The 27,923-nt window shown below is 48.0% G+C and overlaps 1 protein-coding gene across 1 annotated transcript in view; it reads left to right on the plus strand.

The window, feature by feature from the left end:
- SEL1L3 (SEL1L family member 3) overlaps nt 1-27,923 on the plus strand; it is a 100,006-nt gene that overhangs the window by 25,357 nt on the left and 46,726 nt on the right. The window contains exons 3-9 of the mRNA XM_004579168.4: nt 1,055-1,181; nt 2,980-3,101; nt 3,747-3,862; nt 7,959-8,017; nt 16,082-16,214; nt 18,363-18,495; nt 20,757-20,897. Coding sequence (XP_004579225.2) covers nt 1,055-1,181; nt 2,980-3,101; nt 3,747-3,862; nt 7,959-8,017; nt 16,082-16,214; nt 18,363-18,495; nt 20,757-20,897 — 831 coding nt within the window. The remainder of the gene's footprint in view (nt 1-1,054; nt 1,182-2,979; nt 3,102-3,746; nt 3,863-7,958; nt 8,018-16,081; nt 16,215-18,362; nt 18,496-20,756; nt 20,898-27,923) is intronic.

The raw sequence follows: 27,923 nt of genomic DNA on the forward strand, positions 1-27,923 counted from the left end.
GGAAGGCTCCCGGTTTAAGAGGTGTGGTTAGTGGTCTTGGGGCTCAAATAACATGTTGAGTTAATATGGAAATAAAACCTAAACAATGCCACTTTAGCAGCATGCAGTCTGAAACCAAATTGTCTGAGTTTGAATCCAGCTCTGTTTCTTATTACTTCACCCTTTCTAAGGCTGAGTGTTGTTTTTTTTTTTAAGATTTATTTATTTATTTTTATGGCAAAGTCAAATATACAGAGAGGAGGACAGAGAGGAAAATCTTCCGCCTGCTGATTCACTCCCCAAGTGACTGCACTGACCGGAGCTGTGACGATCCGAAGCCAGGAGCTTCTTTCCTGGCCTCCCACATGGGTGCAGGGTCCCAAGGGTTTGGGCCATCCTTAACTGCTTTCCCAGGCCACAAGCGGGAGCTGGATGGGAAACAGTACCACCAGGATTAGAACCGGTACCTGTACAGATCCTGGAGCCTGCAAGGCAAGAACTTTAGCCACTAGGCTACCACACCGGGTCTTGTTTTTGTTTTTAATCTGTTTGTTTACTGTATTTAGTAAAGAAACCTACTCTGTACTTTACTGTGAGGTTATTTCAGAGTTGCATCCAGCATATTGCCTGGCCTATGCTACTTATCAGGGCCTCCATTTCCTCCTCTGTGGACAGGGAATAGCAATAGGGAACAAGTGGAGCACTGTGTTCCTAACCGGTGCACGTGCTGTGGAAGTGTTAACTGATACAAGCTCAGAATTCTTGTGTGGGCATTGAGAAGGCAGTTTGCACTGTGACTTAGAAGAAAGCCTGGACCTTGAACCTGCCACTTACAGTGGTGTCGGCCTCTGGCTTCTGGTCTGTGGAGTGGGATTCAGCACAGGGCATGTTAGGACTGTGCAGGGTCCAGCAGGGCTGCCTGGCCTGGAGACAGCGTGCAGTGAAGGCTAGCTGGTATTCTCAGCTCTCAGGTTCCAAGGCTTGACTGGAGCCTGTACGAAAGTGCTGGGAAGAGTGGATTTGGGGAGATGTCCTTTTCGGGAGTAACTGAAGGTGACCGTTTTGCTGTTTGCAGACGTGGTCACCCTCCTGGACTTTCCCTATGCCTCCAGTGGAGAGAACACGGGAATTGTGAAGAAGCTGCCAAAGTTTCAGAACCGGGAGCTGGAGGCCACCCGACGCCAGCGACTGGATTACCCTGTGTAAGCATGGGGGATGGGTGTGGGGCTGGGGTGGGGAGTGCTGTGGCATGTGGGGTTCTTTGCAGAAATGTTCAGCTCTGCACGGCTTTCAACTTGCGGGCCTAGAGGGCCTGGCATGGTAGCCTAGTAGCCAAAGTCCTCACCTTGAGTGCCGGGATCCCCTATGGGCACCAGTTCATGTCCTGGCTGCTCCACTTCTCATCAAGCTCCCTGCTTTTGATCTGGGAAGGCAGTAGAGGACAGTCCAAAGCCTTGGGATGCTGCACCTGCGTGGGAAGAGGCTCCTGGCTTTGGATCAGCTCAACTGAGCTTCGGCAGTTGCATGCACTTGGGGAGTGAACCAGCAGATGAAAGATCTTTCTCTTTGTCTCTCCTTCCCTCTGTAAATCTGACTTTCCAATAAAAATAAACAAATCTTAGCCTGCGTTAGTTGTCTGAGGGATTACTGGAGCGGACAGCGACGGGGTGAGATGGGTGAGATGCCTGAGATCTTGCGAGACACGCTGCACAGCTGGTGCAGCCAGCCTGGAGGGCAGCTCTGACTTCGCCTTTGCTATTGTGCAGGACTGTCAGGTGCCTGATCTCCCCCACTGATTTCCGCAAAACCCACACAAATGTATTCTTTTTTTTTTTTTTTTCCTTTTGTTGGATTAAAGACACGGAGCATGGTGCCTGCCTGCAGAAAGATTTTGAGTTACTTTTCAGAGCTTACGTTCCTGCTCAGCTTCGTTGTAATAACTTATCTTCACAAGCTGGCTCCGCTGGGCGGGTCACGAGGGAGTTGTGTGAAACCGTATGCTTGCCTATCATCCCACTGATTTCGAGGCCCTATTATAAAGCCCAGCATGTTCTAAAGGACATGTCTGGGTGTGTGCCCAAAGAACCAGGTACCGCTATGGCTTTAACCCAGACCGCCATCTGGTTGCTGGTGTAAATGGAGAGACTCTTAGGCATCGGGTCTGACCTCGATCCATGTTTCTAACGCAGTATATGATGGCTCCCAGCTTCTCATACTTGAACTTCTCATCACCATCACGGTGCTTGGCAGTAAGCAGACATTCAGCAAATATTTCCTAAATGACTGACGGATCACCTATCTTGGCTAAATGTATCCTAGTTTAAGTTGATTGTTATTTTATTCTCCCTCCACAGATTGCTAATGTACAGTCTATTTTTTTTACGTGAAAATAGTGCCCATCCAGGAAAGGGATGGTTAGATCAGCTGGTGTGTGTTGGTTGGCCAGAGTCAGAGCTCTGAACAACCTAAATGTGAACATTAAAGACTCCTCGTGTATATGTGTCCCAGTTATCCCAGAGTGATGCCATTTGCAGATTATTACATTTTTTTTGGTACCTTGGGACTTTTATCATTGGTAGAAACAAAATTGCTAAAAAAAAAAAAAAACCCAGAACCCTCCTTTTAATCACAGGAATTGGAATAGCTTTTTATCAAGTAGCCTCTTATTAATTTCCAGATTTTTATTCCATGTCTGACTTTAGAAGCCTTAATCAAGGATTCAGATGGCAGGCATGGGAGATTTGTAAAGGGGCCCAGGCAGACAGTTTCCTGTGCAAGGTGGAACGCCTGTGAGTTCTGTACAATGAAGCTTAACTCCTGTCTTTTGCTGCTCCTTTGTCTCAAAAATCAAGCTCTGCAAGCTGATCTCCCGTGATGAACACGAAGGCAGATTCAGCCCTTCTTTAGAAAGAAAGCAATTTACTTGGTCATTGTTAGCTGTAATTACCTGTTCTTGGATGATAGCAATCTGCAGCTTTCTCCCCCTCCTCTCCCTTGCAGGTTTACTGTTTCAGTGTGGCTTTATTTACTCCATTATTGCAAGTCCAATCTCTGTGGGATTCTGTACTTTGTGGATTCTAATGAGATGTACGGCACACCTTCAGTATTCCTCACTGAAGAGGGTGAGTGGAAAAACAGAACCTTGATACCAAGGCTGTGATGTTCCTGGGCTCTGTCTGCAGTGACAGCCGTCTAGAATGTAGAAGTTACCGTCGGAGCCGCAGCTCGGCCGGAATCGTCCACTCACTGTAATCCTGCATTTACCGAAATCTGTCATTCCGTAAGATGGGAGTGGAGAAAAAAAGTGCTGTTCTTTCTATAAACACTTAAGTTGATTATTTTGGGCAGACTCGGTAAAGAGAGGTTACTGAAGAAATTGTTGTGGAATTAAGACAACTGTAAAAGATTGGAGAAATAATTGGAAGGAATCAAGATGGGTTTATGGGTTTTTGGACTCTGATTACTTCTCAAGTGTCTTTGTTTTTCTTCCGTTTGGAGGAAACAGAAATTGAGTGTTGTTTATGCGAGCCAGACTATAGGGAACTAAATACGGGCATCGAATTAAACTTTTTTTTCTGGAAGCTTAAAAGAAATGTTTTATTTAAAATGGAATGCTTGCATTTTTTTTTCTCTCGCTGTGTTTTTGATAAAAATGAAGGACTGATTCAGTCTAGTACTTTCTCTGAACAATTGTTGAAAAGGTGTAGCGAGATTCTTCACCCTGAGGCAGTTTTTGCCCAGTTCACAAACTTTATTTCTCCTTTTAGGCTATTTGCATATTCAAATGCATCTTATCAGAGGAGAAGACCTTGCTGTGAAAACGAAATTCACCCTACCTTTGAAGGAATGGTTTCGGCTGGATATCTCTTTCAGCGGAGGCCAGGTACCTGTGTGCAGAGGCTTAGTCCGTATGGGCCTATTAGTCCTGGTAGCATTCCCACCAAAAGCTAAGCCTGGCGGTAACACCAGGGTGCAACAAAGGTTACAAAAGCAGATTTGTGGCAAACGACAGCCTCCTTTGCAAACTTTCATGGATGGAAGTTTAAATCATAAGAATCCCATCCCATTTAATTAACTTTGAAAGTGCTTCCTTCAACTCTGTTGTGAATGAGTAAATAATACAGCTGGCTGTAGAGCCACAATTATCTGAGCGATTCAGTCTCTCTCCCCTGGGAAGATAGGCTTTGTGGTGATAAATGTTAGAACAGCACTTGCCATGTTTTGTGTAGTGCTATCAGATCTACAACCTTTTTTATATTAAAAAGAAAAAGAAAATGTATTGGTTTAGTTCAGGATCCTGTATACCTGCACATTAGTGTAAATCTGCTTGGCTTGACTTACTTTGTGCTGTCACGTGGTATCTGTTCCCCATGCTCCTGACCCTGAGTTAATGAATACCAACTCATCCGTTGTCACAGTTGAAAACAGTTCCATTTTTTGATATATGAAAGCACTTCAAAAAGTTCATGGAAAATGGAATTACAAAAACGGTATATTTTGGCGCCAAAAAAAACCCCCACGATCTTTACAATCCATGCATATGAAATTCTTCCAAGGCTCATCCACAGTGCATGTGGGAAACCTGCAGGGGAAGCTCGATGCTGTTTGGGGTGTAGTCCCGGCTTCCTTCCAGTTCTAGTTTCCTGTTGATGTGCACCCTGCGAGGCAGTAGGTGATGGCTGCAGTACCTGGGTCCGTCTTTGAAGTTCTCAGCCCAGGGCTGGCTTTTGCAGTCATTCAGGAAGTTAACCTTATACCTTTTGCTGGTTGCTGCATGCTTTCACCAGCTTCTTGGGACTGATTTGTAACTTTGCTGTTCCAAAGCTGGAAGAGACGGCTGTGTTTGTCCTGTGCGTGGCTCGGTAGGCAGTCTGCCCTGGGTGTTTAGCTTGATCGCATTTCCTTCTCTGAAAAGAAAAGAAATCAGATCAATCCTTGTTGCCTTCCTGAGGAGAGTCTGTAAAACATTAGCTGAGATATCTCTTCAGTGTCGGTTCCCTTAAAACTAGCGGGTCACGTAGCTGAAGTCCACATTTTCATGTCCATGCACGTGGGAGCTCTGATGACATTAAAGCTTGGCTGTGGCCTTCTTTGGAGGAGGAGATCAGCTAAGTGCTCCTTGTTATGGGGACAGGTATCAAATCATCCGAGCAGATTCACAGATCTTATTTTGCACCTGCTGTATGCAAGGCACTAGACAGCAATTGCTTATAGACTATTTATGGAAGTAGCATTAAGCATGTGAAGAGCTGTCATAAGGCAAGTTTAATTGCCAAATGATTCATATCGATTTTGCGAGGGGAGACAGTGTTTCATGCCAAGATGCTGAGGGCAGGTTTTACGGGGTAGGCTGCTACGTCTGGGCAGAATTCAGATGGGTTTGGGGTGGGGCATGGTTTGGAGGTGGGGAATGGCTCAGCATCTGACCAGGGGCAGTGCAGAAACCAGGCTGATGGTATCTTTGTTCTGTGTTGTTGCCATGGAGTGCCCCAGATTGGGCAATTCATAAAGGTAAAGTGTGTGTCGTTCATGATTCTCTAGGCTGGGAAGTCCAATGTCAAGTTGCAGCCGTCTGGTGAGGGTCTTGCTGTGTCGTTTCACGGTCAGGGTGACACGTGGTGAGAAAGAGCAGGCACAGGAGCCGTGTCTCTCTGCCTCTCTTTATTAAAAAAATAAACAATAAAAAGGTGTGTTTATTTATTTGAAAGAAAATTATAGACAGAAAGGAAGAGAGCTTGCATCCACTGGTTCAGTCTCCAAAGGTCACAACAGCCACGACTCGGCCAGGCCGAAGTCAGGAGCCAGGAGCTTGCTCTGGGTCTCAAGTGGGCTGCAGGGGCTCAAGGAGCTGAGTAATCGTCGGCTGCTTTCTCACCTGCGTTAGCAGGTAGCAGGATTGGAAGTGGAGCAGCCGGACTCTAATCCGCTCACATATGGGATGCTGAAATCACAGACAATGGCTTGACCCATGACACTGGCCTCCTCCCTTCTTTCCTCTTGTAAACCATTACTTTATACCATCGCTCCACTCACATGACCTCATCTGACCTTGCCAACTCCCAAACTCTGTACCTATAGATACCATCCACATAGGAACACGAAGATTAAGTTTTCAACCCATGAAATTTGGGGAACCATATAAGCTGGAGTAGAAATTTGTGGAGTATAGGGGACAGAAATAAGAAAAGCTGCCCTTGAGGGCTAGCATGTGGAGGATCTTTGCTGTCAGGAATCTCAACTTCACCTTGCAAGGCAGTAGGGCACCGTAGAAGGTTTCCGTGCAGCACAAGAATAGAAGGAGTTGTTTAATTAGACATGGGTCGAGTGGCCGACAACATGGTAAGTTAAAGCAGGTGCAAAGCGACTGGCATTGTGGTATAGCTGGGTAAGCTGCTGCCTGTCATGCCAGTATCTCATATCTGATTGCTGCTCCGAGTCCTTACTGCCTAGATTGTGACCCAGCTGTGTGCTAATTCACCTAGGAAGGCAGTGATGATAGTCTAGCTCCTTGGACCCCTGCAACACAGTGCAAGACATGGATGAAATTTGGATCCTGGCTTTTGACCCCGTTCACTGAAGCTGTTTGTGGCATAAACCAGCAAATTGAATATCTCTGTCACTCTGTATGTCACCCTGTCTTTAAAATAAATATGAACTAAGTTTTAAAAGACTTACTTACATTTATTGGAAACAGATTTAAACAGAGAAGGAGAGACAGAGAGAAAGATTTTTCATCCACTGATTCACTCCCCAAGTGGCCACAATGGCCAGAGCTGAGCTGATCCGAAGGCAGGAGCCAGGGGCTTCTTCCTGGTCTCCCAAGCAGGTATAGTGCCCCAAGGCTTTGGGCTGTCCTCAGGTACAGTTCCCCAAGGCGTTGGACTTTCCCAGGCCACAGGCAGGGAGCTGGATGGGAAGTGGAACAGCCAGGACATGAACTGGCACCCATATGAGATATTGGCATGTGCAAGGCGAGGATCTAGTCCCTGAGCCATCGCGCTGAGCCTGATGAAATAATTTAAAAGAAAGAAAAGAAAGAAAAGGCTGGAAAGAAAATGCAAAGATCAGAAAAGGGGAAAGGAGTATATTGGGGACTGCTTGCAGGCTTTGACCCATTTTTTCTTTTTCCCTTTGCTTTTTCTGATAATAGGCATTGGTCCCAAACAACCTTTAATGCTCCCCCATACAAAATCCACCTCTGTGATGGTTCCCTGCACTGGGTGCCACGACAAGGGACAGTGACTTAAGGGAAATGATTGGTTTTGGACAACAGCTGATTAGATCCATTTTCCTTTTTTTCACCGCCATGTTGGGTAGCTGAAGTGACTTGGTTTGGGATGGGTCGGTCTAACTTTCACAGACCCTGTGTGTGATGGAGGGAGACCAGTACACTTGCTCAGGCATGTGCTCTGTGGAAGTATTTGGAAGAAGCGGTAGGACCCTTAAGGTCCTGGAGCTCACATGGTGGTCAGAGACTTGAGAAGAGCCAGCAACACTTTAGACAAACCGTCGCCCTCCCTTGAAATGAAGAGTGGAGAGTGCTGAGCGATGGGAGGGGGGAACAGCCGTGCGTGAAGAACATGCTGCGCCAATCTTGTTTTTCTCCCGCAGGCTCTCATGAAATCACAGTAAAATTTCCAAACCTTGTAGTATCACACACACGTCCTTGTTTTTGCATGCAACAAGCTTGTCAGCCTAAATACATCAAATGAACCTGTGGCGTGGTGCTCAGGAGTGGCTGAGATGCCCTGGCAGAAACTGGTGGGGGATATTTTTAACCGCATCAGATCACTTGGAGACACTGGATTTAGTAAAGCCTTAGCGTATGCACAGGACTGCTAAAGCCTTTATTATGGCAGAAATGGAACGTGCGGCGCATTTGGTGGCTCCTTTGCGAGGTTGTTTGGACGGGGACTGGGTACATACTTTGGCGTGCTGAGGTCCACTGGTCACTGACCTAAATGTGTCTCTCCCAACAGATAGTAGTCACCACCAGCACTGGCCGGGACTTGAAGAGCTACCATAACCAGACCATTAGGTATGTGTGATCTTTCCTATTTCCAGTTTGCTGCTAGAGAGTTAAGGAATCTTTGCACTTCAGCCCTTAGCTTAACACCTCTCCACACCTCCTCATTCAGTTTTTGCAAGCATTGGTTGTTCTCTGCCCATAGAGCAAGTCTTTGTACTTCCCCATCTTCCCTGCAACCTTTTTTCCCCCCTAAGCAAGAGATACTATTTTTTCTCTCTCCAGATCTCATTGCAAATTCTCGTTCTGATGGCACTTCTTAATTTATTTTCTTTGAAAATTGTCTTCTATGAAGGATCCAGGAAGAAATCAAAGTATTAATACTGCTTATTAAGAATAGCTGGTAACTTTGGCCTCATATAAAACATAAAAGCAGACAGTCGTGATATTTATGTTTATAATCTAGATTTGCAATGTATGCAGCTACTGATATTGGTGTAACTTTTCATCCTTATGTAACCATCCTGTGCGAGAGTTACACAAACTGAGAATGCGGTCCTTTGCCTTGGGTTTCATAATTTTTTAATTTGCTTCTGCATCCATGTAGAAGAGTGAGTTGGATGGTGTCATTGTCATTATCCCTTGACGGCCTCTTGGTTAAGACCAAGTGGGGTAGTGTCAGAACCTTAGGACAGCCTTGCTTAGGCATTTGGGGTATCCCGTAGTAGCCAGATGACTTATGCATAACACAGTGAAGAAGAAGAATTGTAAGGATCGGAGACAAAAATCACCGGCTTTGTGTTTAAGGGTTTTTGAGATTTTTTTTTAACTAGTTTTTTTTCCCCCAAAGATTTGTTTATTTTTATTTGAAAAGCAGAACCTAAAGCCAGAAGCCAGGAGCTTCTCACAGATCTCCCACCAGGACGCAGGGCCCAGGGATTGGGCCATTCTTTGCTGCTTTTTCAGGCACATTGGCAGCGAGCTGAATTAGAAGTGGAACAGCTGGGACTTGAGAAATGCCCATTTTCTTTTTTTTTTTTACAGATTTATTTGTTTTATTACAAAGTCAGATATACAGAGAGGAGGAGAGACAGAGAGGAAGATCTTCCGTCCGATGATTCACTCCCCAAGTGAGCCGCAACGGGCCGGTGCGCGCCGATCCGAAGCCGGGAACCTGGAACCTCTTCCAGGTCTCCCACACGGGTGCAGTGAGTGTCCCAATGCATTGGGCTGTCCTCGACTGCTTTCCCAGGCCACAAGCAGGGAGCTGGATGGGAAGTGGAGCTGCCGGGATTAGAACCGGCGTCCATATGGGATCCTGGTGCGTTCAAGGTGAGGACTTTAGCCGCTAGGCCACGCCGCCGGGCCAAATGCCCATTTTCTAATCCCTGTGTTTATAAGTTTTAAGAGCAATATAATCAGTAGCAAAAATGCCCAAGATGGGACTGGAGGGCATTTGGTTTATTTTTTTTTTTTTCACCCATTTTTGTTGACCTTGAAGTCAGGCCCATAGAACAATGCCTATTTTCATGGCTGGATTAAAGGATTAGTGTTTTATAGGAAAGCTTAGAAAGTGCTTACCTCTTGAGCCTGCGAGAAAGAGATTGGGGGAGGGTAGCACATAGGTGTGGGGAGGCACAAAGACTGCGCTCTAGAACAGAGTGAATTGAATGCCTTGAAAGGCACTTGGTGGGCTTGGTCGGCAGGGTCGTGTTGCAGAGAAGGTCCTTGTCACGTGACAGGTGGCTTGCCTCTGAAAAGCTCAGCAGTGGGAGAGTGTGTGAGCTCTCTATGGCCAACAGCAGATCCACAACACCTTCAGGAATGTCCTCTGGCAATCTGTGTGAAGTGAGCTCCAGAAATGAGGGATGCTCGTTTTGGGACACGCATTCTAGAACTGTCATTTCTTCTCCCTGGCATACAGTTGTGACCCCAGGGTATTTGGGATATCAGGTAGAGTTGCATACACTTCATTTTTTAACAGAAGGACTTGTCTCCCACATTCCAGAATATTGGAAGTAGACATCAGTGCATTGTGGACAAAGGCCAGACAAGGGGCTGTCAAGACCAAGTCATAGAGTGGAGTGACTTCAGCCCAGGAACTCAGTGTCTCAGCTGTAATGGTCACAGGTCCAAGGTCATTGCCCGTGGGTTGCTGTGCTCCCGGCACGCGGCAGCACAGCTCCAGTGTCCACAGGATGTGCTGCCTGTGTGTGTTTTCTGTCCGGAACTCTCCTTTTGATAAAGATACCAGTCCTGTTGGGTTGGGGACCTGCCTAACCAGTATGACATCATCTTCACTGATGTTTGCAGTAACCCTTTTGCCAATGAAGGCCATTCTAGGGCTTTGGTCTTCAACATACGAATGGGGACGGGGCACAGCTTACCTCGAGAGAAGTTGTCATATCTAACATTTTCAATATGACACTTCCGGAGGTCATACCAAGGGCTGACATTTGGTCTTATTATTAAACAAAAACCCACATTCTAGATCAGCTGCCCTCCTTGTGTTCCTGGGGCAACTAGACTTCAAGCCAGGCCCAGCAGATGGCTTCCAGAACCCACCTAGGGCACCTGTGAGGAGGTGGTTTGGACTTAGTCCAGTCACAGCCCTGCTTTCAGAATGGGCCAAGCCAGGGAACTGAACGTCAACTGTTTCCAGCCCACCTGTTCCAGAGAAAGCCTCGCCCTCCTCCCTCTCGCCCCACCCCCTCCCTGTTTCTGTAATGCGAGCATTGTGATGTTGTAATGGCTGTAATCCCACAAAGGTATCCCGGGAAGCATTTAAATGCTGAAGTCCAGGGCATTGATGGGAGGCTGTCAGGAGCCCTTGATGACTGCTGACGGCTGGATTCTGTAGTGTTAAATTCCCTCCGCCAGTCACTCATTCATTCACACAATCAACACGTACTTATTGAGGGCCAATCACATGCCACACACCGTGCACAGGTGTGGGAATGAAATGATGAAACAAAAGAATACAGCCCCTGGCTAAAACAATCTGCCGGGAGAAACAGAGAGAGAGAAAAGTTATTATTAAACAAATGCATTTGCAATCACACTGTGGCTGCTAAGGAAGTGGCACTGAAGGGGAGAATTACTATAAGGGGGTGAGGCATGGCTCATTGGAAATCTGAAGCTTTCCTCCCTAAGAAACTTTGAGCTGGCAGCGTCAGGGAGTTTTAGAGCCCCCTGATTCTCTCTCCAATGCAAATCAGAGAGGAGTTTGCCGTTGGGTCTGAGGCTTTCAAAAGTGCCTGACTTGGGCTTGGAATAGCCTGGCGCAGGTTTAGGGTGGCCAAATTGACAGCCATCAAGCAACACACAGGGCAAGGAATCTCCTGCAGTCTTTAGGCAGTCTGAGAACTGTAGGGAATAAAAATGTGGAAATACCAAAGTAGATGGAGACCAGGCTGGATAGATCCCCTGCTGGTTGATGGCCATTAATGACAATTGAAAAATTACCGCTCGGTGCCATAGGGACCAAGTGATTTACTATCAGTTAGACAATTCAGGGCAAGAATCCATAGGAAAGACACTTGAAGCATTTAATTGCGTTTAAAAAATAGAAATGTACATTCACCAACCTGTCTTTCTAGAGGGGCCTTTTCTTTGAGTATGGATTTTCAGATTACTGTTCCCCGTGGGCTTTCTTGCGTGGACAACTCCAGTGTCTGTTTCTGCCAGAAAGCAAAGGGAACAACACCACCTGTGAAACCACCAAAGCTCACAAGTCGTGGAGTTGCCTCAAGTTTATTTCCCCAGCCTTTTAATATTGTATTAATTCCTCCACAGCTTTTTACTGAGTCTATCCAAAAGAATTAACATCGTTTTTATAGAAAGAGCCCCTACTTATATTTTATTGGAGTTTATTTTTCAGTGGAAGGCCTGATTATAAAGACCATACAATTGGTAGTAACTAGCTTGAGAATAAATGTACTTCACTCTTACCAAGATGAGACTCAGAAGTAAAAGTCCAATGTTGTGCTAAGCTTGTAATAAGAAAAGCTGTGGCTGTTAAGTCTCTGGGCCTGCTATGGGCCTGATGCTGTCCCAGTTGGCTCGAAAATGTTTGAATATTGCAGCATTTCCAGATGTTGAGTTTTCTAATTAGGGATGGTCAGTTGGTAAAGTCTAAGTAAGTACGCCCAGGTTCAGAAAATTCTGAAGTCTGCAACACTTATAGTGGCATGTATTTCCAACAAGGGACACCCCAGTGTAGCTCACTTAATCCTCACAGCTACCATAGAGGTGGGCATTATTACTGTCTTTGTTTTGTTTTTAACCAAGCTGTCGTGTTGAACATGATACTTTGAACATAACTTATCTATTGGAGAGGCAGAGGGAGAGCTGGCCTTTCCAGCTGTGGGTTAATTCCCCACATGCTCACAGTATCCCCGGGACAAAGCCAGGAGCCGAGAACTCAGTCTGGGTCTCTCAGGAACCCAGGTTCTTGATCCATCACAGCTCCTCCCCAGGTCTGAGTGAGCAGGAGGCTGGAGGAAGAGGCAGAGGTGGGCAGTGAACTCATACCGTCGCAGGTGGGACATGGTTATTTTAATTGGGACTGCTGGGACAAGTGGCCAGCCTTCTGTTTCCATTTCTAAAATGGGGAGGGGGAGGTTCCCAAGCACTGTGTCCAGTTCACCTATGGCATAGTGTAGGCTTCAGCGGTAGATGTTGCAGAGCCGTTGGGGCTGGCAGGTGCACTGGTGATGGTTGAGTAGAAGTTGTTGGGAGAGCTTCTGTGCAGAGTCGTGGCATAGGAGTCATCTGGTGCCAGCTGCTGTCTCATGCGGTTGTTGCCATGTCTCATCTGTGCGAGATCTGGAGGACCAATCCTCCAGACCCACTCTCACAGGTAATCCATCCTGGAGAAAAGGGATGAGCCCGCCAAGGCTGTCGGCCTGCAACAAGAACTGAGCTGAAGCCCTTGCTTTCCTTCCGAGTTGCCCTTGGGCAAAGCTAGTTCTTTAGTGTTCAAGCTTGCTGCCGTCGGTGGATGTCAGACTGTACCCATTTCTTCGCCTTTTTGTGTTTCCTGCCCTGCCAGTTGCACCTGCTAGGCATTGAGTTCTTTGCTAAAGGACAATCTATGCTCTCTCCTGGAATAAACTTGGGTCACCTGGTTTCCCTGACCCGACTGTGGGAGGCTTGCTATGTCCGCATCCACGTCACCTGGCCCTTGGTGTTTTCTGTCCTCATCCCTGTCACATGGCTCCCTGGACTCCTGGCGACTGCCTGGCATTTTCCTTTCCTCCCTTCTGCTTCCATCTGCCCTCTGTGCTATCTGGCTCATTCCTCATGGCTGGGCTTCTTTCTTGAGACCTTGCTTAACTCCTCCTTGCTGTTCACATATGTGGTGTCATTTCTTGTTCATCCATTCTTGTTTAAGCTTTTAAAGACCCTGGTTTTAAAAGATCAGAACTATAGGAAAATGCAATTTGTTACTTTGCTTCCCTATATGTAACATCCTTTACTCTCACCTCTGGGGAAACAGATGGATTGTTTTTTAAATTTTATGTATACCTCTAATTAAGTTTTTTTTTTTAATGTAGACACACACACAGCATCTCCTGTTAGAATAAAAATATACCCTGTGTGCTGTACCTTTATTTTTTCAATTAGCAATATATCTCGGAGTATATCTTCAGATATCTTTCAAATCTGTTTTTAAATTGGGGATGGCTCCGTGGCACAGCAAGTTAGGCTGGCATCTGTCGTATAGGGTTGAAAGTTGGAATTCCAGCTGCTCCTCTTCTGATCCAGCTCTCTGCTAGCACTCCTGGGAAAGCAGCAGATGATGGCCCATGTCACTGGGCTCACGAAGAAGCTCCCAGTTTGTGTCTAGCCCAGCCCTGTCTATTGTAGTCGTTTGGGGACTGAACCAATGGATGCAAGTTGTTTGTCTCTCCCTCTCTCTATAATTCTGCCTTTCAAATAAATAAATCTCAAGGAATATTTTTAATGGATACATGTTTGTATATGCCTGTGAGGCTCAGTGTGTAATAGCAAAGTCCAGATATTTGGTGTATCTGTCGCCTCACTCATTTGTTATTTCTGTGGGGTGACACCATTTAAAATCTTCTCTTGGAGTTACTTAACATACTCAATGTAATATTGCTTTTAAAAATATGTATTTATTGGGTCCGGCAGCGTGGCCTAGCGGCTAAAGTCCTCGCCTTGAACGCCCCGGGATCCCATATGGGCGCCGGTTCTAATCCCTGCTGGACGACCCTGCTTCCCATCCAGCTCCCTGCTTGTGGCCTGGGAAAGCAGTCAAGGATGGCCCAAAGCTTTGGGGCCCTGCACCCGTGTGGGAGACCTGAAGGAGGTTCCTGGTTCCCGGCTTCGGATCGGCACAGCACTGGCTGTTGCGCTCACTTGGGGAGTGAAACATCGGATGGAAGATCTTCCTCTCTGTCTCTCCTCCTCTCTGTATATCTGACTTTGTAATGAAAAATAGATAAATCTTAAAAAATGCGCTTATTTAGGGCCCGGCGGCGTGGCCTAGCGGCTAAAGTCCTCACCTTGAAAGCCCCGGGATCCCATATGGGCGCTGGTTCTAATCCCGGCAGCTCCACTTCCCATCCAGCTCCCTGCTTGTGGCCTGGGAAAGCAGTTGAGGACGGCCCAAAGCTTTGGGACCCTGCACCCGCGTGGGAGACCCAGAAGAGGTTCCTGGTCCCGGCTTCGGATCGGCGCGTACCGGCCCGTTGCGGCTCACTTGGGGAGTGAAACATCGGACGGAAGATCTTCCTCTCTGTCTCTCCTCCTCTCTGTATATCCGGCTTTCCAATAATAATAATAAAATCTTTTAAAAAAAATGCGTTTATTTATTTGAAAGGCAGAGTTAAAGAGGGGCAGGTGTGGATGAAAGAGTGAAAGATCTTCCACCTTTTGGTTCACTCTCCAAAATGCTGCAACAGCCACGGCTGAACCAGGAGCTTCTTCCAGGTCTCCCAGGCGGGTACAACGGCCCAAGGACTTGGGCTGTTCCTCCACTGCTTCCCCAGATGCAGGATTGGAAATGGAGCAGCCCAGACTCAAAGCATTGCCTGTGAGATGCTGGCATCGCAGGTGGAGGCTTAACCTGGTAATGCCACAATGGTGGCCCCACTATTTCATGTGATGTTGTTAAACTTATGCATCCTACTGTACTAGAAGAATACCAGAACTTGTTTCTCCTGGCTGCAACTGCCACCCGCCTCCTCTCCCGTCCCCTACTCCGCAACTCTCTCCAGCCTCTGCTCCCCACCACCCCACTCCCAGCTTTCATGAGTTCAACTCCTTTAGCTTGTACCTAAGAGTGATCTCCGATGGTGTTTGTCTTTCTGTGCTCAGTCTGGTTCACACAGCATGATCTCCAGGTTCATCCATGTTGCTACCAGTGATGGGTTTTACCTCTTTTCTTGGCTGAATAGTATTCCTCTTTCAAGCAGCATAGTGGAAGAGCTTGTGTCCTGAGCTTGTGTGTGTCCTGGAGACACTGCCTCCTAAAGGCCTAGTGGGGCCTCCCGTTCTTGGGTGGCTATTGGAGCATGATGGGACATTTCAGACAGGCCAGCTTGTACATCCTCTGCTTCTTCCCCGAGCATCAAGGTCAGCATTTCAGCTGCTGCCTTCTTGCCAAGTCCTTCCACCTTGCTGTGGCCTCCTCATCGCAACTCAGTTTGATCTGTCCTTAACTGAGAGTCCACCTGTTTAGTCCACCGCTCTCCCCCAACAACCATCTTTTATTCTTTTGAGAGTTTTTCCTCTTTCAGAGCAAATCATTTCCAATTATCGCCCACACAGTCTGGATAGTTTCATGGATTCCAAAGCTGATCACAAATACGCAACCCACTGTGTATTGACTGAGGGCTGGGCCAGATGCTGGATGTCTTAGCTCACCCTCTTCACCATCCCCGGAGTGAGCAGCTGTCTTGAGAAAGCGCCAGGAGCCTTCCCGATGATGGACCCAGGGCCCAGAGCTGCTTGGTGGCAGAGTACAGATGCTAGTCTTAGGCCATCTGATGCCCCAGAAAGACTGGTGATTTGATTTAAGCAGAGTTTAAAAAAAACAAAACAAACAAAAAAAAGCCAGTAATCTGGTTGCATCCCAGAGCACGCTTAATCCTTTGTGTTTTTGCCTAGCTTCCGGGAGGATTTCCATTATAATGACACAGCTGGGTACTTCATTATCGGAGGGAGCAGGTATGTGGCTGGCGTGGAGGGGTTTTTCGGACCCCTGAAGTACTATCGTCTGCGCAGTCTGCCCCCAGAACAGGTGAGTCCTAGAGGATGCAGTTGGTTACGCTCTGGGGGCTAGGCATGTGTGGTGCAGGGCCTGGAGCTCAGAGTAAACCAAAGATTGACCCAAGCCAGGCGGTGTCTCGGCTCTGCCATCACACATAATGAATATGGTCGCTTCTCCCCACTCCCTCCCGCAAATACGATAATAGATTTCTGTTACCGCTCGGTTCATTTAGTACTCATAAAATGGAAACCATTTACTTCCTCTGTTTTAATAACTACCAGCTTAATTATAGAGTAGATTTTTATCAGGCTGTTGCCTATCCAGTGATTAAGCTAATGAAAGGAGAGAATCTTACTTATTTGGTGAAGCTTCTGGGGTATGCGATTATTTAAAGTATCAGAAGAGGGGAGTTCTCCAGCAAATTGCAGTCCTGATTTGGTTCGCTGCTCTCTGCAGAGACACAGCCCTGGGCTCCTGCTGGGGTGGCAGGCTGGGCTTGGACAGCTCCTGGAGGGCTGCAAACTCAGGGCTGAGTCTCCTACAGCTGCTCAGCCCTGGGCCCCACCCACCAATGGAAGGGTCCACCCTGCCTGGCCTGGGGACTTCCCCCAGAGGAACCATCCCAGCATGGGACTTGGGGACTGGTGGTAAGGAGTTCTGGAAGCACATCTGGTCCCTGAAAGACAGTTTTTCCTTACCTTGGACATGTGCGATTTGTTTTAGGAAAAACAAAGTTGTCATGAGGAGTCATGTGCCCCTCTCCCCAGCCCCTACTAGGAAGAAGCAAAAACAAGGATATGCCTTTATGCATTTTTGCAACAAATGTTTATTGAGGGCCTACTGTGTGCAGGCTTCCTGTTACTTGCTGAGGCCAGCAGGACGGTAGCTCAAAATCAGTTTTTGGAAGTTGGATCACAGTGAGAAATCTATGCACTCTCATGAGTATAAACACATAGGTGTACTTAATGGAGTCTTCAAAAGGAAGTACATCTCCTGGGACAGGATTTCAATGTATGTGTGTGGTGGGGGATGGTGGCACCAAAATAAACACATTTTAAAATCTGTTTTTTCCATAAATTTAAAAAATATGTAGCTGAGAAAGGTGAGAGTTGGTAAGTGCAGGAGAGGTAGCTTCTAACCACTGGCTCTAAGAGGTCAGGAGTCAAGAACTGAACCCAGGTGTCCCCTGCGGATGGTAGGAGCCCAAATGCTTGGCTCATCTCTGTCACCTCTCTGGCGCACGTTACCAGGGAGCTGGATGGAGGCTGGGATCCAACCCAGGCCTTCCACTGTGGGACTTGGGTGTCTTACGGCCACACACCCGCCACAGTCCATGAACTTTTTTTGAAACCTGCTCATATATATATATATATCATTTCTGTGTCTTAATAAAGATAAAAAATTAACAGAAGCCACCATTGGAAAGGTTAAAAAAAAAGCACAAGTCACAGAGAAAATATGAATACATGTGTTTTTGGCAAACCTGAGTGTGTTAACACACAAAACTGGATCAGTGATTTACCAAGGACATGTACCTTGTAATGTGCAAAGAATGTTGCTATTTTGCATTTGCCTGATAGACACCATGTCACCCCTGAGGGTCACAGTCACTCTGTGTCCCCCTAGTGGACCTGAGTTCAGTCCCTCACTCAACGGCTCCCCTCGTGGGATGTTCCAGCGTTGAGATGTGATAGCATGTTCCACCATGGGGGTGAGTGCTGCGGGAGAGGTGTGGATTCACAGGGAACCACCTGCCTGGCCTCCTACCCTGGGAGATGGGCAGGACTTCAGGACAGCAGGCCCTGCAGGGCACACACCAAGTCCCTTGATGGGAGCCATGGGTAGAGTTGTGATTTTTTTTCTAGAATGTGTACACAGCAGGGAAAAGGAAAAGAGGGTGGCTGCTTGGCTTTGAGGAATGTGGTGGGGGAGTTGGAGAGGAAAGTCTGGCAGGCTGACATTTAGGAAGCTCTGCAAAGAAGATGATGTTCACACACACACACGCACCAGAGGGAAGCAGATGGGGCTGGTGTCTCCTGGAGTTAGCACTACCAACCAGTGACGACAGAGACGCCAACCAAGAAGGCTCCTGGTGGTGGTCATGAGTGAGTGAAGCAAGTTGAAGCCCTCTGATGGGACGCATGACGACCGTGCTTGGTTTTGCTTACCCTCCTGTAGATCTTCAATCCTCTGCTTGAGAAGCAGCTCGCGGAACAAATTGCGCTGTACCATGAGCGCTGTGCTGAGGTCCAGGACCTAGTATCTGCATACGCGTCCACTGTCCAGCTCGGGAGCCAGAACCAGGAAGCATGTAAGTATGGGGCACTCAATAGCCTTGCTAAGCTTTGAGTGCATTCAGAAAAACACTCATTTATCTATTTATTCAAAAGACAGAGTGATGGGCTTGGCAGCGTGGCCTAGTGGCTAAGGTCCTCACCTTGATCCCATATGGCTGCTGGTTCTAATCCCGGCAGCTCCACTTCCTCTCTGTCTCTCCTCCTCTCAGTATATCTGACTTTGTAATAAAAATAAAATAAATCTTTAAAAAAAAAAAAAAGAGTGATGGAGAGGTAGAGATCCTTCATCTCCTGGCTCACTCGCCAGGTGCCCACAGCAGGTGAGGCTGGACCAGGCCAAAGCCAGGAGCCAGGAATTCTGACTGGGATTCCCACGTGAGTGACAGGAACCTAAATTCTTGGGCCATCATCCTCTGCTTTCCTAGGCATGCTAACAGGCAGTAGCATTGGAAGTGGAGCAGCTGGGACCCTTAATGGACACTTTGATAATGAGATGCCAGATCTCCAAGCTGTGGCTTAACCTACTGCATCAGCACACCAGCTCTGGCTCTGAGCGTTGGTAGCTGCACAGGTGTGTCTTCTGAATGGAACTAAGATGGAACAAGTGTGATTCAGCTCAGATACCAATGGGGAGAAGAGTGACCCCCAAACCCTCCACAAGTGGATGCTATGGAGAGTGTAACTAGTGTCACCTGGCCTTCAAAATGTCAAGAAGATCCAACACATATCTCTCAGCCTTCCCCACACCTAAGCTAGCTGAAGACAGCAAATGAGAAGAGCAGGTGTTCAGCAGAGCAGTTAAAAGGCTGCTTGGGGTGCCTGTATCCCATATCAGAGTGCCTGAGTTTGGGCCTTGGCTCTGCTCTCAGCATCCTGCTCAAGTGCACCCTGGGAGGCAGCAGGTGTTGGCTCCAGCAGTTCATCCCCTACCACCTAGGTAACTTGGATTGAGTTCTTTGCTCCTGGTTTTGTCCTGGCTCAGTCCCGGCTGTTGTGTACATCTGGGGAATGAATCAGGGGACGGGAGGTCCCTCTCTCCATCTCTTGTCTCCTGCTTTTCAAATAAATAAAAGTAATACATGAATAAGGATTTTGAAGGGGGAATACAAATGAGAGAGCGTGTGTGTGTGCATGTATGTGTTTATGTATGTGTGTGTGTTTGAGCTTTGCGTGCTGTAGTTCTCATCCATAAGGCCTAAGAGAAGAAAAATGAATTGGAAAATAAATTAATTATTAGAAATGTTTCCCCCTCAGCGCACTTTTGTCTTGGGCCATTAATATCTGAATATTAGCTTTCAGAAACGTTGAACAATGACTTTGTTGTTTGAGGCTTGCGTTTCTTTTTGAATCTCTGAAATTGACTCTTTTGGGAAGACATGGGCAGTTCTCAGCAGAGGGAATGTATTTCAGACAGACTGCTGGGCTACCCACTGGTATTTGCACAGGCATCTTTGGCCTCTCAGCCAGAGCACATACACAAAATTTGGTCCTGTTTGATCTCCCAGTGTTCCATCTTAGGTCAAGCTGTAGATGTCTTCTTGCTCACCATCTGCTGAATGGAACTTTTCATTCCGAGCTGTAGAGGAAGGGGACACATTTTGTGTGTACCCAGGCCTGATGGGGTTTACATAAAGCGATCTGAGTGGGGGTCAGGAGATGGTAACAGACCGGTGTAGATAGGCAGTGCTTCTGAGTTTCTACTTAAAACTAGGCTGTCCTGGTCTTTAACTGCTGCTCTCCCTGCTGAATCATCCAGAAAAATAGGATGCTGTCAGAAGAGGGAGAAAACAGATAGGAATAGGAATAGCCAAATAGGAAAGAAACTGATTTGGGGAACTTACATAATAGCAGGAGAGGTTCCCCGCGTCGGCAGGCCAGCCTTGCAGGCTGATCGGCTTGGTGGCATTAGGCAGATTTTCCTAACGTCTTTGACTGCCTTGCTTCCCTGGGGATCTCTGGGTTGTGCTCCTCAACTCACATGCCAACAAAATGGCCTAGATATGGGCCACCTGGGGACCAGTCAGAGGCCAGCTGCTCATTCTGCAGAATTATTCAGCAGCCTTCAGCAGCACTGGCACCTTGCCCTTGGCCTTGGCGCTGGATTTGTGACCTCATGGCGAAGGCATCGTAGCCAGTTTCAGATTCCTGCAGAACCCAAGCCAAAAGCCAGTAATGCTGAGTGTGGTGGCCTCTTCTTTCTAGTTCCTCTTAGGAAGAGGAGCTCAGAGGGATGGGGCTTCCTCTCCTGACACCTTGCATTTTCCCTTCTGTGCAGGCGACCCCCGCAATGCCTACCTCGACCTCAAGCACAGGTATGGAAGACTTTCAACATGCAGAGCCTTCCCGTGGGAGAAGGAGCTGAAAGATAAGCATCCCAGCTTGTTCCAGGCCTTGCTGGAGATGGACCTGCTGACCGGTAATAGTGCTTTCCTGCTCCTGGCTTTGTGCACTGGCTGGGGAAGCTCCCCGTTGGTGTGTTTCATGATTAAGGCCTCTGAAGTTATTCTGAACCCTAAAGTTCCAGCTGAATTTCAACTTGGATCTACACAACACTTGATATAGCTGCACATGTTCCCAAGATGGAGCCACAAAATCTAGGAATTGTCCGAGACCAAGGCCAGCAGTGGCCTGTCTGCAGATGCAGTAGGTTTGGGAAATAGTTGGTATACTGAAGAAAAACCTGTTAATATCTAAAAATGGATATGAACATGCAGATTTCCAACTTTGGTTGAATATTCGCAAAACTCAGCCAACAAAGGACCTACAGGCAGTGACCTGCAACTGGGCCCCAGGTCCAGGTAGTCACACTGTGTGCATCTATACCCTTCACTCTGTCTGCCTCACCCCCTGCTCACTGCATTCATGGGTGTGATTTGCCTGGCCCTGATTTGAACATGCTGACTTCCCAAGTAAGGCATCTCTCCCCAACCCCATTGCCACCAACTGAGTTTGCTTCATAGCACAGTGCACCCTATAGGACTATGAGGCCTGGCAGGAAGAGGAGAAGCTGCAGGTGTTCAGCCCTGGGCAGTGCTAACTGCCTCATGGAGAGGGCAGCCCATGGAATTCCTGGGAACAGAACCAGACCCTTGGGAGCAGGCAATGTAGGAAGTGGATTTGGACCCCTGGGCATGGCATGCAGTGGGCATACATTCCCTGTCATGTTCAGGAAGAGTGAGTTTGTGTTGTGCAGGATACGCCATCTTTCAGTGCTTTGTAAGCGACTACTCAGTGACTTGGCTGGACTTAATAAACAATGTAGCATGAGGAGTGTGATCTTGAGAGTTGAACTTGAAAACAAGGAAAAATTGGAGAACATTTGGGTGAAGGCGGTGGGATCAAATGATGGAGGCACAAAGAAGGGAGAATCCTCCATGGAGGGTTGGGATGTGCTGGGCAGGCTTTGTGGAGTGGGTGACCTGGGGCACTCATCCATGATGGGCTGTAGTTGTTGTGGGACCAGCAAGGTTGGGTTGGAGATCGCAGGCTAAGTGAGGCAGGAAGGGGCACCTGGCAGGGAGGAACAGCGAGCACAGTGTGCTGAGGTGCCAGGGAGAAGCCCTGGAGAGAGGTGGCTCTGTGGGGGGGAGCTTTTAGAACTTGTGAGTGGTAGGGATTCAGGGGAGGGCATGCAGGCAGCAGAGAGAGGTGTGCCCAACTGGCGATCACTCTTGACAGCAATTGGGATGAACTGGGGTGTGGAGCGGCTGAGGAGGCTGTGGGCCCTGGGCGGGTAGGTTGAAGCAGACAGAGCCGAGGGGCATAAGAGAGGGCCCTGCGGGACTCGGTCACTGCCTGAACCCGAACAAGGGGCACAGGAGCCAGAGGCCAAGTCATATCAGGTGACAGTGCAGCCTCTGGAGTCAGGAGGCCTGGTGCCAGCTTGAACTGGGCATTCACAGTTCCGTGATCTTATGCATGTGACTTCATGTCTTGGAGTTTCAGTGTGCAAAGTGAGGATGATAACGTTTCTCTTTGCTTGCGTCGGAGTTTCTGGATTGACAGCTGTGGCATACGAGGTGTTCTTGGCCTTGGGCTTGGGTGTGTTGGATTGGAGGAGGCTTCTGGTTGGGATTGCCTTGGGCATTGCAGGATGCTTAGCTGCGCTTGTGGCTTCTACTCATGAAGAGTGTATGTATATGCCCACTTTCTCCTCTCCAAAACCATCCCCAAACGTTGCCCAGTGGCTGCAGCTGGCCACTGCTGTGTGACTGCAGAGGTCATCTGGGAGCAGGTGGAGCTACACCCCAGACCCTCTCAGGACAGGCAAATGGGGCAGGGAGGTGCCTGGGGAACAGGTTGGGTTCCAAGGCCTAAGATCTCATCCATATCAGGATTGATTCCATGAGATTTCTGATCATACTTAAATATGGTGTTGCTGATTGTAAATGGAATGAATTTTTTTCACAGTGCATTCTTTTTTGAAGCCAATACTGTCAATAAGAATGTTTCCATGCTGTCTGTACAGTTTTGTCGAGATGGTCTGCGGATTGTCTTATTCTGCGTGAAAACCTAGAAACAGAACTTAAGTGAAATTGCTCATCGTGGGTGGGTGTTGTGGTGCAGAGGGTCGAGCTACTGCCTGGGACACCGCATTGCCGTTTCAGAGTGCTGGGTTTCAAATCTTGCCTCTGCTTCTGCTTCAGCTCATGTGTCTTCCGGGGAGGCAACAGGTGGTGCCTCCAGTGCTTCGGACCTTACCACTCACCTGGGAGATGAGGGTAGATAGAGTTCAGGTTCCTGGCTTCCGCTTGACTCATCCCTCCAGCTATGAGGGCTTTGGAGAGTGAACCAGACAGTGAAGATTTTTCTTTCTGTGTGTTAAAGAAATAAACCAAAGTTTGAAACAAGTACCAATGATGAGTTCCTGAAGCCTCTTCAACGAAGGTGCTGCAATACTGCTGGATTCCAGCAAGTTCTGCTAATCTGTCTTAGAATTTTCAGGATCCTATCCCCCAAATAAGGATTTATCATTTATAGACCCACTGTTCTTGGCATACCTGCCACTCAGGCACTTCTGGTGCTAAGGAGTACCTCACCGGGGGGTACACCTGTGCCCTTGCCCCTGCCGCTGAGGCCGAGATCACTCAGGCACATGGCCTCTGGCCTTGTACCTCTCCCTGCCTTCCTTTCTCTGGAGATGGGAGGGAGAGTGCATGGGCGGGTGAAGCTCCAGAATGAAATCCCCATTCTGCCTTTGCACTACTTTCCTAGGTTGTCTTGGGAGCACTGGTAGAGGTAGGGCTCGCATGCGTTCAAGTTCATTCTCCATCTGGCTCCTTGTCTTTGCTAGGCAAAGGTCATTTCATTGTTCAGCCAGCCCGAGAGAGAAAGATTGGCATCACATATCACCCCTTCACAAGGCTATGCCATATGCAAGAATTTTAATTTTGTAAATTGAAGGTGAAAGCTGAGTTTACATTCGTGCACGTCTTTACTCTGTCCCCTATTAGGAACTTAGACTGGTGGGACTGGATCTCCATGGCTGGTTCCTCTAATAGCCTCCTGCCCTTGGTGTGCAGGTGACCCTGGCATGCTGTGGACAGCTCCAGTTAGTAGGAATTATGTTGCATTCTCTGCTCTGCCCTGCCCTGCTCTGTTGTGAGGATTCGTGGGTTTTTATTAGAACAGCCTCATTGCATTATAACTTTTCCTGAGACAAGACTCAAATATCAGATGTTGGATACTAGGCATTTGTTTGTAAAGAGGAAACTATATTTACTTTTAAGTTTTATTTATTTATGTTCGCTTTGAAAGACAGAAGCAGAGATCTGCCTGAGATTCATTCCCTGAATGTCCCCAACAGCTTGGGGTTGAACCAGACTGATGATAGGACTGGGAGACTCTATCCAGTTCTCTCCAGTGAGTGGAAGGGACTCAAATGCTTGAACCATCACCTGTTACATCCCAGTGTGCACATTAGCAGGCAGCTTGAGTCAGGAGCAGACCAACACTTGAACCTGGACATCCTGGGTGGATGGAGGATGCAGGCGTCTCAGGCAGCATCCTAGCACTGAGCCAGCCACCTGCCCTTGCTTGCAGTTAGTTGCTGTAGGAACTGAATGGCTGCAGTGACAAATTTAGCTAAGTGTGTTAAGTCACTTCCAACCTACCATTCATTCATCCCTTCATTCATTCCTTCAACAGACATTGACTGAGTGTGCTCACCAAGCCAGGATGGAACAGAAATGGGGCTGTGGTTTGAGCTCCTATAATTTCCCCCAGGGAGTTAATTTGTGGAATTATTTTCCCCTGGAATTGTTAACAGCTATGGTAGTGTGAGCCAATGGCCTGTGATTCTGGTTCTTTCTGGGAGAGTCATCGTCTTCCTTGGTGGCATCGCTTTGCTTATGTGACCGATTCTATACAAGCCTGACTTCTGCGCATTTCCTATGGGAGCGTGCTCCCCACCCCACCTTGCTGTCCTCGCACTGTGTGGTTTGAGCTGGATTGTGCGATCTCGAGCTGCGCCAGGCACACAGCTCAGAGGTGGTGAGAGCGTTGTAGGGGTGCAAGACGAGGGGGTGGGGAGCCCCAGGCTCATGATCAACAAGAAGGAAGCCCGAAGGGAGTGTCTCCTGCCTTCCCCGCCAAGTGAGGTTGGCAGCGGTCACCCCTCTCACCTGTTTCCCGCACAGCTGCACTGCCATTTTCTGATACAAAAAGAGAACATTGACCTTTACTCTTTAAAGACTGTAATTTTCCATTTCTCGTTGTAGGATACACATACGATAAATTTGCCACCTTAATCACTACAAAAAAAATATTTTTTTGGAGAGGCAGGACAGATAAAAGAGGACAGCAGGAGATGGGTAGAGAGAGACACAGACCTTTGATTTACTCCCCAAATGCCAGCAAACGTCAGGGCTGGACCAGAAGCTGAGAACTCAACCCGGATTTCCCATGTGGGAATCAGGAACTCAGCTGAATGAACCATCACCACTGCCTCCCAGGGTAACAGGTAGCAGGAAGCTGGGGTCAGAAGCCAGAACTGGGAGTCGAACCCTGACCTGGCCATGTGAGATGTGGACTTGTTAATTGCTGAGCTAAGTGTCCACTCACTCCCGTCCTGACCATCATTAAGTGTATAGCTCAGTAGTGTTCAAACTGTGGGTGGCATATCTCCGGGAATCACCTTGCAGACCTGACGTTCTACCCTTGCAAGCCCAAATCCGGGCTTGTGGACCCGGTGCCAGGTAGGCCTTAGGACAGCTGCAGTGATGCACACGGATGAGCCCTTGTACAGCACTCTGCCAAGTGCCAGGGGTCACCAGAGCAGGACGGCTTGTGAAGTGTTAACTGCTGATGCGCCAAGCTGATGTCAGGGGCAGCTGTGCCCTCTGGCGCCTGCCAGTCTGCTCCATAACAGGACTTGCCCCTCACCCCCCCCCCCCAGTGTGAAGTAAAGATTATGGTGGTCCTTGAGTTCCCGGACGCTGTGCCTGTACGTGTGACCGAGAGACCAAGGAATTGTTTCTTCTGCTGTACTCTCTAGGTTCACTATGCAGGCTCTGGGATAGCATTCAACATGCATGACCACATTCAGGACCTTGGGGGGGCCTCGGCATCAACCAGCCTCTGTGTGGTTTCCTGGGGAACCTCAAATTCTCTCAAAAAATGGCTCTGGGCACAGCCTGGAAATTGCCCTGTTAGTGTCTGGCCTTTGCTGTCATGATGCTTTCGTACGCACCTGTCTTCACTCCTTAGGAGCTGTGCTGTTCCTTTAACTCTCCTGTCACACCTTCCTTGTCAAAGCTAAAGTCCTGAGAGCTTGTGATGGCAGGGAGAGAGGACACATGGCCCGGGTACCAGCAGGTGAGTGAGACAGGTGAGCTGCCAGCTCAGTGCTTGGGACATCCGGCCCCCAAGGCCAGAACTCTTCACGCACATCCCTCCTTCATCCTGCACTATACTCCTCTGAGCCCACAGGCGGCGGAATCCGTGGCTAGAACAAGTCCAGAGATCTGCCAGGCAAGTGGCTGCCTGGGTTGAGGCCAGGGCCGGCACCATCTGCCTTGTTTTTCAGGGCCACTGCCTGCCTCTGGCCCCAGGCTTTGCAGAGCTGAGAGCCAGGGAAGTGGCGCTGCTGGCGGGACTGCAGTGGCCATCGGCGATTTGCCATTTTATTTTGGACAGTGACTGCAGTGTTTATTTGGAGACCTGGCAATGCAGAGGGCGAAATGGTGGGAACGCAAGCACGCTGCCCAACAAGAGCGGATGCTCTGGGGTTTCTGGAGCTTCGCACCAGGGTTCCTTGAAGAACCATCATCTCTTGGGATGTGTCTTGTAGTTTTAGAAGATGCACAAGAGCCTGAAAGAAGACAAGGCAAAAAGAGGGGGATCTGATTTTTCTACCCAGAGAAGAACAGAGGTGGAGGAAGAGAGAAGAGGGAGAGCAAGGGAGGGTGAGAGGGAGAGAGAGAGGATGACGGGAATGAGAGAGTAGAGAATGATGTCAGAAAACGCGCACAGTACGGAAAAGTACACTGCCTACTTTTGAGAGAGAAGTAAGCCTCTGGGACCCAGTAGGGCTGACCAGATCAGAATGCAAATGAGAAATGCATTTTTTTTAAACCAGTAAACTTGACCAAGATCATTCCTTTTAATAGTTAACATGGATTTTCTCCTTTGCCTTCTCTTCCCCCTTCCAAACGTTGGATGCACTACACCCTCTGGGAGCTTGGCACTGCACATGTCTTTCCTGTCGATGTCGCGTATTCTCGGAGGGAGTGAGGGAAGCTGTCTGTCTCCTTCGGAATTCTCCTCCAGACGCCGGCTGCAGCTCCGGGGCCTTGGCAAGGGCAACCTCCTCCTGTTCCGCCCTCTGCCTCTTCTAACGACCAGACTTGTAGGATTATTGTAACAAAGAGAAAAGAGCAAAATAAATGACGTGGCACTGCGTGGAGAAGAGGGAGGACTCACAGGGAAGTCACAGCTTTTGTTCCATGACTTCCGATTCAGAAGGAAGGAAATGGGAAAAATGGCTCCCTCTTGTTTTATTTGTTTGTTTCTTCGTCGCATCATTAATCTCCATAAACAAGCCATGCTTTTAGTTACAGATCTACTAGAAAAAAAATGCATATGCTAAACCAGATGGGTGAAATTAACAGTTTCATTAAACTGATTTTAAATCGCCACAATTTCATCACTTTTTAGGCAACAGTTGGAATTCAAATTTGAACAAATGTGCAATTTTACCTTAAAACTTTACTATTTTTTAATTATATCCACCAGTACAGAAAATTGTATAGATTGTTTTACAGAGAATGAAGGAATGGGTAATATTTGGAGCTATGTGATATACAAAATAGACATAGGCATTGTGGCACAGCAAGTTAAGCCACAGCTTGGGAAATCTGGATCATGTACCAGAATGCCTGGTTCGAGTCCTGCCTGTGTTCTCATGCAGCCCCCTGTCAGTGTGCCTGGGGCATCGTCAGAT

This window comes from Ochotona princeps, chromosome 11 (assembly GCF_030435755.1).
Source record: "Ochotona princeps isolate mOchPri1 chromosome 11, mOchPri1.hap1, whole genome shotgun sequence".
Lineage (NCBI taxonomy): Eukaryota > Metazoa > Chordata > Mammalia > Lagomorpha > Ochotonidae > Ochotona > Ochotona princeps.